Raw genomic sequence first — 15,166 nt, forward strand, 5'->3', positions numbered from 1 at the left:
GGGGCTGATCGGCCCCTGGAAGCTCCAGCATGCCCTGCGCAAGCGCACAGGGCATGCTGGTGAGACCCTCGGAGCCGGGAGCCAGCTTTTCACCTCCCCTCTGGGGGTCTCCTCGTGAGTAGCCATGGCGCGGAATCACGCCGCAGCTACTCACGATTTAAAAAACTGGGTTTGCGGAGTGCTCACTATGCAAACCCGGTTTTAGGGGTGGGCTACTTGAGCAGGTTACCTGCTCAAGAACCACTGGGCTCGCAGCCGAGCCTGGTAGTTCTCACAATTGCAGAAAATCGAGCTCGCAGAGGCTCGCCCGGTTTTCTGCAATCGTGTGAATAGCCTCGCTATCTATAATATTTAAGGTTTTTGTAAAAATATTTCCTTAGAGTAGGAGATATTCTCTTCCAGTGGGTATATAGAGTATTAACTTGAAAATTTGCTTATGGCTACAGTCATTGAAAAAGTGATAAAACATGTTTTTGATTCCCTTACCCTTGGAATTGCCCCCAAATCTGCAAAAAGTCTGCAAAAAGTCCTAGATAGCATTCTAGGTCACTTGATAATGTCATGAACGGCACTTTTCAAACTAAAATTTAGGTAGAATCTGTTGAAGGGTTTGTCTTTTCTCACAATGACTGACGTAGGAGGAGCAGAAAACTTGGGTGAACAGATAACTTTATATAGCAGGAACATCTACAGTGACTACTGTGTGGGTCCCAGGACTATTGACTCACGTAGGCCTCAACTTCCATGCAAGTATTTGCCAGCTGAGCACTCATTCCACTGGTTTGCAGAAATCCAGATGCCAGGAATAGCCTATTTATTATTATTGACTACAAACTCATACATCCACCTTCCCATCATAAAATGCCCAATAATGTTAAAAACAGGTGTTTTAAAAATAGAGTCCTGGTGGCACAGAAAGCCCCATCACGCCCACCCCCAATCTGTTTCTACAAAGTATGTTTGCTACAATTACCTAAGCAAAAGAGAGCCGGAAATGCTGATGTATGGCAGGTGCCCACCTGTACATTTTTAAAAATCTGATTCTCCCAAACCACATGGCAATACTGCTGATGACTAGGAGTCCATAAGACAGATGGAGAAAATAATGAGTTCAGTGTAAATGACATTGTCCCAACCTACGAACGGACCTTCCCATCCAACCTTGCCTGTGTGGTTCCTCAAGAACGGTCATTTTCCATTCTTCAGGAAATGCCTTCCTGTATTTCCAGCTTAGTCATGGAGTTCTGATGTAGGGCAGGCAGCCTTGCCCTCAGTCTAATTGCCATCTGCCTGCATCTTGTAAGAATGGTCTGGCTGAAGTTAAGCCATATGGCTTCTCACTTATTTCTAGTGAATTATTCTCTTGGCTCACCAGGAAAATTTCAAGGGTGGGGGGTTGCAATAGAGTGCTCACATCACTGAGATGAGTATTGGGACTTAGTTCTGTTTTGTGCAAGTGAAAAGAAAGGAAGGAAGGAAGAAAACCTTAACACCCATCAAAAAGATCGATTTGGGAAACAAAAATCCAGAAGTGATCGTCTGAAAAAAAACAACCCTCCCCATTCCACCCTCTTTGCTAGGGAAGGACCACAGCTCACCAGTAGTGCATCCACTTTGCATGCAGAAGGTCCCAGGTTCAATCCCTGGTACCTCCAGGTAGGGCTGGGAAATCATCTTGTCTGTATGAAGTGTTGGCATATAGGGGGAAAGAATCCCATTGTATGACAAAGCTATTTGTAAGTGTGGAGCGGGGCTTAGAATCTGGATGCTGGAAGAATATCCATGAAAGTGGGCCTCTCACACATGCTCAGAGCTGTGCAAGACATTTGCCAAAGGCACACCCACAAAACCGAACTTCTGAATATGAAAGTACAGAGGGTCAAAATACAAATTCTGCAGAATCCCACCTAGGTTTGCTGCCATTCTTTTCTCTCTCATTCTTTTCTGTGAAAACCACTTTGCAAAGCTTTTGTTGAGAACCAATATATAAATAATAGCAGTAGTAAAGGTCAAGTGTGCCGTCAAGTCAGTGTCGACTCCTGGTGAACACAGAGCCCTATGGTTGTCTTGGGTAGAATACAGGAGGGGTTGACCATGGCCATCTCCCACACAGTATGAGATGATGCCTTCCAGCGTCTTCCTATTTCGCTGCTGCCCAATAGAGGTGTTTCCCATAGTCTGGGAAACATACCAGCGGGGATTCGAACCGGCAACCTCTGGCTTGCTAGTCAAGTCATTTCCCACTGTGCCATTAGGTGGCTCTAAATAGCACTGAGTTAGATGGATCAATGTGCTGCCTCAACATGGGGCAGTTTAATGATGGGGACATTGCTCAGTGGCAGAGCATACGCTTTCCATGCAGTAAGTCTGACATCCAATCCCCAGGACATGCAGGTGAGACTGGGCAAGTCTGAAACCCTGGACAGTTGCTACCAGTCAACATAGGCAGCACTGAGCTAGATGGATGCAGGGTCAGACTCCGTGGCCACATTCACACGTAATGCAGAACCATGGGTCCAATGGTCTGTGGTTCTGCTCCCCTCCCCACCCCGCTCTCCTGTCCAAATTGGACGAAACTGAGATCAGGGAACTTGCAGAGGGGAGGGAGAACTGGCTGTGCGGGCTTCCTTCTTTCATGAAGGACAGCCCGCACTGCCAATGACAGTTGGAGAGGGGGAGGAGTTTCCTCCCTCAACACCAGTTGCTGAAGAGTGGAATTGTGCTGCCGCATTCGGACATAACGCCGGCACCACAAAATCGATGTTAAAGGTGGCAAAACTCACTACAAACCGAAGGTGCCAATCGGAGTCTGGGGAGGGTACATTTTCCATCTGAACTGGGCACATTTTTCATCCAAACTGTGGTTGCACACATTCGGACGATCAAAAGTTTCAACTGGAGGCCCCTTCAACTCTGGTTTCATGTTATGTGTGAATGTGGTCAGTACAAACCAGCTTCCTATGTAACTTTCTAGGAGGTAAGGACCAGAGCCCAGCGGAACAGCAACTGTTTTGCATGCAGGAAGTCCCAGATTCAATCTCTGGGACCTCCAGGTGGGGCTGGGAAAGACTCCTGTCTGAAACCCCTGAGTGCTGCCGCCGGTCAGAGTAGACATTAGTGTCCTAGATGGGTCAATGGTCTGACTCAGGCCGCTTCCCATGTACCTATGCATTTCCTAATCTTTCTTGATTGTATCTACTTAGCAAGGAATGACTCTGGATTAACCAGCCACTCCCTCCCCTTCCCTTTGAACAAGGCTTAATTAGTGTTATTCCTCAAAGAGGGAATGTTCTCTTTGTCTGAGGCTCTTTCCAGGTTCAACAACATTCCTTCACCATGCCGGGATATGACCTCACTGGGTTGTCTCCCATAGCCTGCTTCATTTTGCCAGCCTGTTTTGATCCTGGAGATGAATCCAGGTTTCCTTGGTTATCCTCAATATTTTGCTTCTTATGCGACAGGGGTTGGGTGCAGTGAAACATATGGAGTGGCCACCAATTCAGAGGGAACATTGATTCACTTGATTCACCAATTGTGGGGAATGCTGAAATTCCCACAGTGGGAGGGGAATGTTGGTACAGCTGGTACAGACACTGTGAGTGATTCATGCCTTCTTTCCCCTCATTTTATTAGCTGCTTTTTGTTAGGCCTTACCTGGCAACCTCCAACAGTTATATGGCAAAGCAAATTATAGAGGAAAGAAATAGAAATCTGAGATCTAGGCACCGGGAGAATGGCTATGAGGTTAAACTCTCACACCGCATCAGAGCTGTGCAATACTATCACCAAGGGCACACCCTCCAGGTCCAGGGCCAAAATACAAATTCCACAACATTTTCCTTTGACTTTGAGTTTTAAATTAAAAGCAGACACCGGAGGCTGGAGTGGAAGAATGGTGGGTGGGGGGCCGTTGCTTAACACTATCCTTGCCGGTTTCTTTTTTCCTCTCAAAAAAAAAATCTTCCCAGGTGCTTTTCCATAGCAGAGAAAAGAGACAGGTCCCTGTATCTTTTCCGTTGTATGGAGAAAAGCAACTTGAGGGGGACAAGAAGAAAAATAGGCAAAAGATTAAGGGCCCTTTCCTATCTGCCACAGCTCCTGATTACCACCTACAGAGGCTACAGGGGCTACTTATGAGGAAATGTGTCACCTAGTTAAAGACATCTTACTTGTTTACCTGTGGGTTAATTGATTACATCTGAGTACATTTGCATATAGAGAAAAACAATTGTTCATAAATATACATATGTTAAAACAACAACAGCAGCCATGCCTTGTGTCACCGGCTTACATCCAGACTAAGGTACTCATGAATACTCGCATTGAAATGAATGGGATGTGTTTACATGTCCCATTAAATTCAGTGGGAGTACGCAGTGATAATTTTCAGAAGCCTGTCTGTCGGGCTGAGGCAGGGGTGTAGCTACCGCTGTGCACAGGTATGTCCTATGAACATTGGTCACCAGTCCCCGGAGATGCCAGGGCCCCGTCATCTGCTGCTGCCTCCACCACAGCAAAATGGCTGCCCACTTGGCCGCCACCTCCTCCTCTTGCTGCCTCCCACCCCTGTCATTACAGGCTGTTGTGGCTGCAAGCGGGGATATGTGATGTTCCTTCTCTCACAGCAATGAGAGAGGAAACATCCGATCCCCTCACTCACCATTCTAAAAGCTTGCTGGAAAATGACTGCCTACTGGGAGCCTCTTGAAATAGCACGTGATGCTTCCTCTCTCCCTGGCACATGAGAGGAAACATCGCACACCCCTGCTTGCCACCCCAACAGCTGACCAGGTAATGGTGGTGACAGGGGAGCAGGGGCGATGATAGGAGGTGGAGGAGGAGGGGGGGAGGAAGGAGGAGGTGGCAAGGCAAGGCAGGGGGTGGCACAGAGAGGCTAGTGCCAGCCCCCACAAACAGATGGTGGGGAGTTATGGGTGAGTGGAAGACAGGCTGCCGAAGGCTTGCCAAGAGAGGGAACTTGGGGTCATGGTCGACAGCTCATTGAAAGGGTCGACTCAGTGCGTGGCCGCTGTGAAAAAGGCAAATTCCATGCTAGGAGTCATTAGGAAGGGGATTGGAAATAAAAATGCTAATATTATAATGCCCTTATACAAATCTATGGTGCAGCCACTTCTGGAGTACTGGGTACAGCTTTGGTCACTGTATCTCAAGAAAGATATAGTAGAACTGGAAAAGGTGCAGAAGAGGGCAACCAAGATGACCAGCATGGTGTGGTGGTTAGAGTGCTGGACTAGGACTGGGGAGACCCGAGTTCAAATCCCCATTCAGCCATGAAACTAGCTGGGTGACTCTGGGCCAGTCACTTCTCTCTCAGCCTTCACAGGGTTGTTGTGAAAGAGAAACTCAAGTATGTAGTACACTGCTCTGGGCTCCTTGGAGGAAGAGCGGGATATAAATGTAATAATAATAATAATAATAATAATAATAATAATAATAATAATAATAATAATAATAATAGAGCACCTTTCTTATGAGGCAAGACTACAACACCTGGGACTCCTTACCTTAGAAAGGAGGCAACTAAGGGGAGACATGATCAAGGTGTATAAAATTATGCATGAAGTGGAGAGGGTGGACTGAGAGAAATTTCTCTCTCACATATCCAACGCTAGAACCAGGGGTCATCCCATGAAACTGAAGGCTGGGAAATTTAGGACCGACAAGAGGAAGTACTTTTTCACACAGCACATAATTAATCTATGGAATTCGTTGCCATGGGATGTGGGAATGGCCACCAGCTTGGATGGCTTTAAAAGCAGCTGAGACAAATTCATGGAGGAGAGGTCTATCAATGGCTACAAGTCTGGTGGCTGTGGGCCACCTCCAGCCTCAGAGGCAAGATGCCTCTAAAGACCAATTGCAGGGGAGCAACAGCAGGAGGAAGGGCATGAGTATCCCCTGTTGGGAACTTCTGCTTTAGATTCTCAGTCCATGTGATGCAACAGGCACCATTTTGGAAAAGGCGTTGTGTGTATGAGAGCAATGAGTGGATACTTTGTTGAAGAGAGGGCCATTGTATGGTGATGTACTATTGTTGTTTTTACAATCTGCCTTATTTACAGGGGTTTTAAAAATAAATCAACAGGTTAAGAAGCAGTTAATTAAAAATAGGGGTTCCCAATGCTGTGTGCCCCCCCGCAAGACATTGTGGACTGCAACTTCCATCATCCTCAGTTGCAATGGCAGAAGGGATGATGGGAATGATAGTCTAATAGCATCTCTGACCCAGGCTGGCAACCCCTGATCTAAACAATTAATGCAGCTGTGTTGCAGTAACAGTATTCCTGAGAGAGCAACAAGAGAGATGGAAGCAGGGCCCTGGGAGGGGTGAGACAAAGACTGCCTGGTTGCATTCTACCTCCACCCACCCACAACCCTGGATCCAAACTGGCACGGCCAGTGATGCAAGGGCTTTTCTGCCTCTTGCAAGCAGATTTAGATTTCCTCAGATAAGAGCTACACAGAAGCGCCCTTCAGACATTTCTGAACACTGCTGTGCTCATGGTTCCAGCTCCCAAAGCAGGAGGACGTCCGCCCAGGAGTTATCACTCACCTGCTGCAGCCAGGCGCTCACTGTTACGGCACTGTTTGTGTGACGGGGGAAGCACCATAACCGTGATGGCCAGCCAGGGCCGGGTTAACCTCTTTGCCGCCCATAGGCAAAGATGATTTCTGCCGCTGAGGGGAGGGGGTGTGCGCGAGGGGAAATCCCCCCCTTTTGTCTATAAAAATTGCCGCTGTCAGGGCGGGATGGGGTGTGCTGTTGGTGGCTAACTGCAGGGAGGGTGGAGGGGGACAAGGAGGAAAGAGTACCCCTACTTTACCTCTTAAAGTGCCGCCCATGATTTTTCCCAGCCGTGGACCTTCCCCTCCAGTAACATCCTTCCCATCCCTTCCTTGCACAGGGGGCATGGCCAGGGCTCCAGCGAGCCCAAGGAGCGAGCTCTTCCCCCTCATCTCAGGCAGCCATTTGCTGCCTGAAAGGGAAATAAACTGCATTCAGGCAGCAAACGGCTGCCTGAAATGAGGGGGAGAGCTCACTCACCAGCTGCTTGCTCGCACCCCCTTTGCAAGGAAGGGACGGGATGGATGTTAGTGGAGGGAAGGGGCCACTGTGCCGCCGCTGAGAAGAATCATGGGCGGCACTTTAAGAGGTAAAAGGGGAGTACTCTTCCCTCCTCACCTCTTCACCGTCCCTGCAGTTAGCCACCAACAGTGCGCCCCATCCTGCCATGACAGTGGCAATTTTTATAGACAAAAAGGGTGGGTTCCCCTCATGCCCCCCTTCCTGCAGCTACCACAGTTCCCAGAGGCGCCCAGCAAAATTTGAGTATCGGCAACTTGCCACCCCTCAAATTTTGTCTCCATAGGCAGAAGCTTCCTTAATCCGCCTGTGTGACCAACACTTCCATGAACAACAGCCTGGATTGCCCAAGGCTCATGGAAGCCCCTGCCATCATGGCTTATTTATTTCATTTACTTAACATATTGATATATCGCCCACTACCGAAGTCTCTAGGCCACTCACAGCAATAAAACAAAGCAAGAGATTTTAACAATTAAAACATATTAAAAAATCAAATTAAAATACCCATAAAAACTACCAGATAGCTAAAAGGCTTCACTGAAGAAACGTGTCTTCAGCTGTTTCCTAAAAGCCAAAAGAGATGGAGTAGCTCTAATCTCAGCAGGAAGTGCATTCTTCTGGGGCAACTGCAGAGAAGGCACGCCTTTGAGTCGCCACCAGACAAGCCAGTGGTACCCTCAGATGAACCTCCCCTGGGAGGTGTTCGCATTTGGCTTCAGGCTTTGGGGTAAATATTGAGCAAAGCCACTTCAAAATCCACTCATGGCATTGAGGGAAGCAGCCCCGCCCCTCTGCTCTAAGTTTTCTTTTGAAACAAGTCCACATGGCATGCTCCGTGTTTTCCTTCTAGCCAATGGGAGGGGCGGGGAGAGAGAGAGCTCCTTGCAGAGATAGATCTGCATTTCTGAAGAGAACATCCCTCTTATCATGCTAATGATTCTCCTTCAGTGCCTCTCCCATTTAATGCTTAAAAGCAGCATTTTTAAAACCTGGGCATAAGTCGAGATAAGCTAGAATTTGCATCACAAAGCCCAGTTTGTTTGTGGAGTGGGTCCAAAAATTGCGAAGGGACTTCGAGGTAAGTTTGGCTGGTGTGTGAACGCACACACTGTCTTCTGAATGAGTTTCGGGGCAGAAGCCCAGTGTGTAAAGCCTCCTGAATATCTTAATAGGCAGTGGGGTTCATAATGAAGAATGTGTTCTCTTAAATAACCTGGGCCCAAGCCATTAAGGGCTTTATAGGTAATAACCAGCACATTGCATTTTGCCTGGAAACCTATTGCTAGCCAGTGTAGTTCTTTTAAAACCGGAGTAATGTGGGATGTCCCGGAGACCAGTCTGGCGGCAGCATTCTGCACCCATTGCAGTTTCCAGACTGCATACAAAGGCAGCCCCATATAGAGTGCATTGCAGCAGTCAAGCCTGGAGGCAGTGTTCCCTCTAACAGGGATTCCCAGACGTCGTTGACTACAAATCCCAGAATCCCCAGCTACAATGGCTTTGCTTAGGGATTATGGGAGTTGTAGTCAGCAACATCTGGGAATCCCTGTTAGAAGGAATACTGCCTGGAGGTTACCAGCAGGTGTACCACTGTCTTAAGTTCACTCACTTCCAGGAAAGGGCAAAGTAGGCAAATCAGCCAAAGCTGATAGAAAGCACTTCTGGCCACCACCTGCACCTGAGGTATCAGAGAGAGGGGTGGGCCCAGAAGTACTCCCAAACTGAGAACCTGTTGCTTCTCCAGAACTGGCAGATCTATCCCATTTCTCAAAGTGGTTATGATGCTTCCCCCATCAGACAGATGGGGCCGTAACCGTGAGTGCCCAGCTGGAGTGAGTGACAGCTACTGGATAGGACTTCTTCCCTGCTTTGGGAGCTGTAACCATGAGTGCCACTGCTCTCAGTAGCATCTGAAGAGGGCTAGCATCTCTCTTCTATGTGCATTCAGATGGGCCATGTGCATGTAAATGTTTGTGTGTGTGAACGACTGTACGTTCTCAACATGAGCTTTGGTTCAGGCCCCTAAATACAGGCTACTGATAGGAAGCGTGGTGTTGTACATGATCCAGGTATGGGAAAGGCCTAGATAAAACTTCATAAAGCAAATCAGAGGAAAGTGTGGGAGTCGATATGATTGGAAAAGGCCTGTATAAGACCAAGTGTAATGGAGATGTCGGAGATAATGACTAATATATGATAAGAGGAGGTAGTTTAGGCACTTAATAAATAAGTGTAAATTGAAGCAGAAGATGTCCTATAAATATGAAGTGATGGTGATGAGGAACCTGATGGTCACAGATATTGCCATCAGCATTTTTTTCTTGTTCTCTCTCCACCAAATTCTTGCTCTTCCTTTTGCTCCATTCCACCAGATCAATTTTTCCTCACCTTGAAAATCTAACAGGTTGCCCTGGCTGCACACTATAATTCATTTATTTCCAAAGAATAGGACTCTAGCACAATGTAATTACAATAATAATGCATAATTAACCAGTGGAACTCTCTGCCACAAGATGTGGGGCTGGCTACTCACTTTGAACAGGTGAGAAAAATTCACGGAGGAGAGCTCTATCAATGTCTATTAGGAATGATGCCTACAAGAAATATTCATGTACATTTACATCTCTATTCTCATATAGCTATACAGTGTGGGATGTGGAAAAACCATCTGAGAATATTCTCCATTTCTGTTTGGGAAGAACCCTGAAATCCATAGAGCGTGTCTGTTTCTCCTTGGGAGGAACCATGAAAAGCCCACAATTCAGAGAGAATTTCCACTTAGGGAGAAATGTATCTACACCCCAAAATTCTGGGGACAATCAAAGGAAGCATGTTATTGCCCCACCCTGTTGGCATCCAGAAAAATCTGTTCAGCTGCTGGTGGTGGAAAGAAAATTCTGAACTAGAGGAAAATACCATCTGAACCAACAAAATAATTCTTACATGATGTTCCCCGTGCTTGGTCTGTGATAAATTAGTAAACTGTGGTTGGTTATACTGATGAAAGATGAATCACCGCTGCCTCACTCCTGAACCCTTTGGGTGCCTTTTCAAACACAACTTTAGTTCCAGCTTCTCAGTCTCTTTGCCTTTTGGGAAGAGGCTCTTCAGCGGAGAGGGGAGTATCAGACAGCACAGAAGGCTCTTCTGAGCCATAATTATCTTGCCTACCCCCGACAATGTTCCTCCATCTTGAAATTTCTGAATTTCAAAGGCACCTGGTATTCTGTAGTTGAATCCCATTTCCCCTACACTCCTGTAAATGACTTTCTTTCTTCTGTACTAACTGCTTTTCAGTTCACTCACCCACTGGAAGACTCCTTCATAACTTGAAAGAGCAACTGCTGTTGCCCATAGTTCGGCAGAGGAGATCCTTCTCTCCGGAAACTGAATGCAAGCCATAGGAAATTATTCCTCTCTCATCCCAAGGCCTAGTCACACATAGGTTTAAAACCTGTAGTAGGAGTGTGCAGAACAGTTTGATTCCGAACCGGTCTGCTGCGAACCAGGCCGGTTCTTGTGGTTCAATCATGAACCAGGCAACCCTTCAGGAAAGGGGGACTGGTCCGAGATAGAAACAAATTGAACTGAGTTCAAAGTTAACTGGTTCAATGGGTCAAGTGGCTGTGGCAGCACCTGGCACCATTTTGGTGGGCTGTTGTCTTGTCCTTGCTGATTGGTTTTTTTGCCACTGCCTTCCTAATGAACAGAGCCCCTGGTGGCGCAGTGGTAAAACTGCCGCCCTGTAACCAGAAGGTTATAAGTTCGATCCTGACCAGGGGCTCAAGGTTGACTCAGCCTTCCATCCTTCCGAGGTCGGTAAAATGAGTACCCAGAATGTTGGGGGCAATATGCTAAATCATTGTAAACCGCTTAGAGAGCTCTGGCTATAGAGCGGTATTTAAATGTTATTGCTATTGCTATTGCTAATGGCTTGCAATCTCCTTGGTTGGTTTGTTGACCTTCAAATCGAGTGCTGGCATGGGCAACTGTGCCCCCATTGGCTGGGAGGAGGGAGGGGACACTTTTGGGGGGAATTTCAAAATGTATTCAAAGGGACTGGGAAGCAGAGAAAGAGAGAGTCCTTCTGAAGAAGAGGATGCATCAGGACAGGAGGAAGGAAGGAGAAAGAAAAGTTTGATTTTGTGGTTTTCTTTTCTCTTTGGGGAAGCAACTTGCCTAGGGAGCAAGAGTTTGCTGGTTCGAATCCCCGCTGGTATGTTTCTCAGACTATGGGAAACACCTATTTCGGGCAACAGCAATATAGGAAGATACTGAAAGGTATCATCTCATACTGTGTGGGAGATGGCAATGGTAACCCCCTCCTGTATTCTACCAAAGAAAACCACATGGCTCTATGGTCACCAGGAGTCAACACCAACTCGACGGCACAACTTTTACCTTAGCTACCTATTGCTGCTATGACTATCTGGTTTTTCTGGCTCTCAGATTGACAAAGGCAGAACTTGGGTGCCTTCCTTCCTTCCTTGAGTTGTGGTTTGGTCTGTTTATGAGATAGTGTTGTGGAGAGAAATGGAAAGTGGTAGCTCAGCTCTCCCTCCCTCCCTCCCTCCCTCCCTCTCTATAATATTTTCTTGGTGATTGCTGTGAGATGAGCTCTATGTCTGGCCTTGAGAATAACTTATTCTTCACTCACTACTCTGGTCTGCTCTGCAATCTGCATTCTACATTTGCAAGGTCTTTCAAAATGTGGCTGAAGTTGTTCTAGTCAAGCTTGTGGGTTGCTATATGTTGTGGCAGCTGCAAAGCTAAGAAGTAAGGAGTCATAATTGTGTGTGAGAGAGAGCAAAGCTTGAGCCAAAGATGATGTTGCTGCAGTGCAGGTAGGCACTGTGGGTGGCGGTGGATTCTGGGTCAGTGATTCTTTTTTGGACTGTGTTTGAAATGCACCGTGTTCTGTGTTGGGAGGGACAGATTGAGATTCCCGTTTTTGCTGTGTTTCAAAACTTATATATATGTGCAGTGCACTGTTTCACCTATAGGTAATAATGCAACTCAAACCACCCCTTTGTTAGCCATAAGTAGCTCCTAGGGACACCAGAGTGGGTTGGGTGGTAGAGCATAATGGGTGTACCTACCACCCGACTGACCTACTGACCCAGATAAAATTCAAACATTCTTTTAAAATTGCCTGATTGCCTGATTGCTTTGCAGGTTGGATGGTAGGTAGCACCCATCTTGTCCTACCACCCAGCCTGCTTTGGTGTCCCTAGGAGCTACCCATGGGGGACAATGAGGTGGTTCGAGTCCATTATTTCCTATGGGTGAACCACTTTCAAACCAGTTCAAGTCGTTTCGACCAAACCAGTTCATGAACCTGCAGTTCGGTTTTAATTTGGTTCGAATTCTGACCAAACTACAGGAAATGGTCCGTGCTCACCCCTTATCTGTGGATTCCCTTGTAAGAACAAAGTGCTGCCCTGCTGGGAGGAAGGGGAGGGGCTTAGGCTTAGCACTCAAGGAGGTGATAAATCTGTATCTGGGCTGCACAACTTGGGTGTGGGGGGGGGCAGTCTTGCGGCAGCAGGCATGAATTGTCCCCTTTGCTAAGCAGGGTCTGCCCTGGTTTGCATCAGGATCGGTGACTACATGTGAGCATTATCTGCAGTAAGATATTCTCCTTAGGGGATAGGGCCATAGTTCAGCAGAAGAGCATCTGCTTGGCATGCAGAAGGTCCCAGGTTCAATCCCTGGCAGCATCTCCAGGTAGGGATGGGAGAGACTCTTGCCTGAAACCTTGGAGAGCTGCTGCCAATCAGTGTTGAGAATATGGAACTAGGAACATAGGAAGCTGCCATATACTGACTCAGGCCATTGGTCTATCAAACTCAGTATTGTCTTCACAGACTGGCAGCAGGTTCTCCAAGGTTGCAGGCAGGAATCTCTCTCAGCCCTGTCTTGGAGAAACCAGGGAGGGAACTTGGAACCTTCTGCTCTTCCCGGAGCAGCTCCATCCCCTGAGGGGAATATCTTACAGTGCTCACACTTTTAGTCTCCCTTTCATATGCAACCAGGGTGGACCCTGCTTAGCTAAGGGGACAAGTCATGCTTGCTACCACAAGACCAGCTCTCCTCCTACCACAAGACCAGCTCTAGATGCACCAATGGCCTGACAGTATGAGGCAGCTTCCTACATTCCTCAGGCTGCAGATGAGGGCTCACATTATTGACACTTCCCCCATATTAAAATGTTATTTTGCATAGAAAACTAGTATGTCAGGGAAAAAGCTATGCTGGAAAGTTTCTTCCCTGAGAAATAGCTCAACTGTTGATACTGATAGTTCCACTATTGGTATTGTGGAAACTAATTTTCATGACTTTTGCCACTATAGTGATGCAGCATGGATTTGGTCTGACATGTTTAACTCTCCCATCCATCTCTTTCCAGGCATTGTTAATAGTAACCCAGAACCATGAACTGGGGGGTTTTCGAAGGCCTCCTGAGTGGGGTGAACAAATACTCCACAGCCTTTGGACGTATCTGGCTTTCGGTGGTCTTCATCTTCCGGCTGCTAGTGTACATCGTGGCAGCTGAGAAAGTGTGGGGTGATGACCAGAAGGAGTTTGACTGCAATACCGAGCAGCCAGGTTGCCCCAACGTCTGCTTCGACCACTTCTTCCCCATCTACCACATCCGCCTCTGGGCCCTGCAGCTCATCCTGGTCACCTGCCCATCCTTGCTGGTGGTCATGCATGTGGCCTACCGAGAAGCCAAAGAGAAAAAATACAAGGAGAAGTATGGGGAAAACTGTGGGCGGATCTTCCCTGACCCAGGCAAGAAGCGCGGGGGCTTGTGGTGGACCTACCTCTTCAGCCTCCTCTTCAAGGCCTTCGTGGACATTTCGTTCCTCTGTATCTTCTACCGCATCTACCCCAACTATACCCTTCCCGATGTGGTCAAATGTTCCCTCCCGCCTTGCCCCAATGTTGTAGACTGCTACATCTCAAAGCCAACAGAGAAGAATATCTTCACCCTGTTCATGGTGGTTACCGCCTGCATTTGTATCCTGCTCAACGTCCTTGAAGCCTTCTACCTCATTAGCAAGAGGTTGAAAGAGTGCCTAGAAGCCAGAAATGAGGACCACAGGGGGCACCACAGTGAGACTCTTATCCTCAAAACGGACCGGGGCTCCCTGCCCCAAAGCCAGCAGGATGCCATCGAAGTTGGCGTGCAGGTTTTCCATGGGGCAGATTACAAACCAGCCACAGCCCCGCTCACAACTAGCTCCATGTGTGGTGAAAAAGAGCTCGCAAAATAATGGGAAGCAGGGGTAACGACTCCACCATGGAAGAGTGGATCTTATGCAGGACCAAAGTTACTGTTTCACGGAAATTTCCAGAGTGCAATTTGATGTGAATTCCAGGGTTTCTCCTAAGGAGAAGCATCTGAGAATTTGCAGGAGAAGCCTTTTGAGTCTCTCTTTGAGACAGGTAAACTTTCTCAGGGGGGTGGTTCTGTACATCCCAATGAACTCCACTTTCTTCTTGGAAAACCTTCTAGGATGAGAGAGGGGGGTGGGAGATTAGGGGACAAAGAAAATAATCCAAAGAGGATATCCACCCTATTTAGGCTGTTCATTTGTAATGGCCATATTGCATCAACAAACTCAGAGATATGTGGCCAAGTCCAATAGCTTTGGTTCTTCTAAAGGATTCCATCTGCTCATTTCCTATAACTCATCATATATTTACCAGCATCTTGCCCAGGCTAGTGTGTAAAGAATCTCCTTCCAAAGGAAGAGATTAGCATTGAGAGTTTCTTAAGCACAGATGGAAAGCAAACCCTTGAATGGAGGCCACTGATGTTCAATGGCATGAACTTCAGACTTCATTCAGCAATACAGCTCTTATGTTAAAAATGCATTTCAGACAGGGAGGGGAAAGGCTTTTTGAAGTCTAAAGCAGACAGAAAGTTCATGGGATGCCCGGTGAGCCGTGTATGCCTGACTAGTAGGCCACGGAGTTGGAACCAAAATTTTTCCAAAGTAAAATTTGAAAGGGAATTTCAATAGGGATGTGTGAGCCAGCTTGATTTGA

The 15,166-nt window shown here is 47.3% G+C and overlaps 1 protein-coding gene across 1 annotated transcript; it reads left to right on the forward strand.

Moving 5' to 3' along the window:
* The first annotated feature begins 13,542 nt into the window (after positions 1-13,542).
* On the forward strand, positions 13,543-14,388 carry LOC128333247 (gap junction beta-5 protein-like). The gene has a single exon (XM_053268517.1). It carries the CDS (start codon positions 13,543-13,545, stop codon positions 14,386-14,388), a length of 846 nt encoding a protein of 281 aa, XP_053124492.1.
* Positions 14,389-15,166: the final 778 nt, after the last annotated feature.

Source organism: Hemicordylus capensis, chromosome 7 (assembly GCF_027244095.1).
Source record: "Hemicordylus capensis ecotype Gifberg chromosome 7, rHemCap1.1.pri, whole genome shotgun sequence".
Lineage (NCBI taxonomy): Eukaryota > Metazoa > Chordata > Lepidosauria > Squamata > Cordylidae > Hemicordylus > Hemicordylus capensis.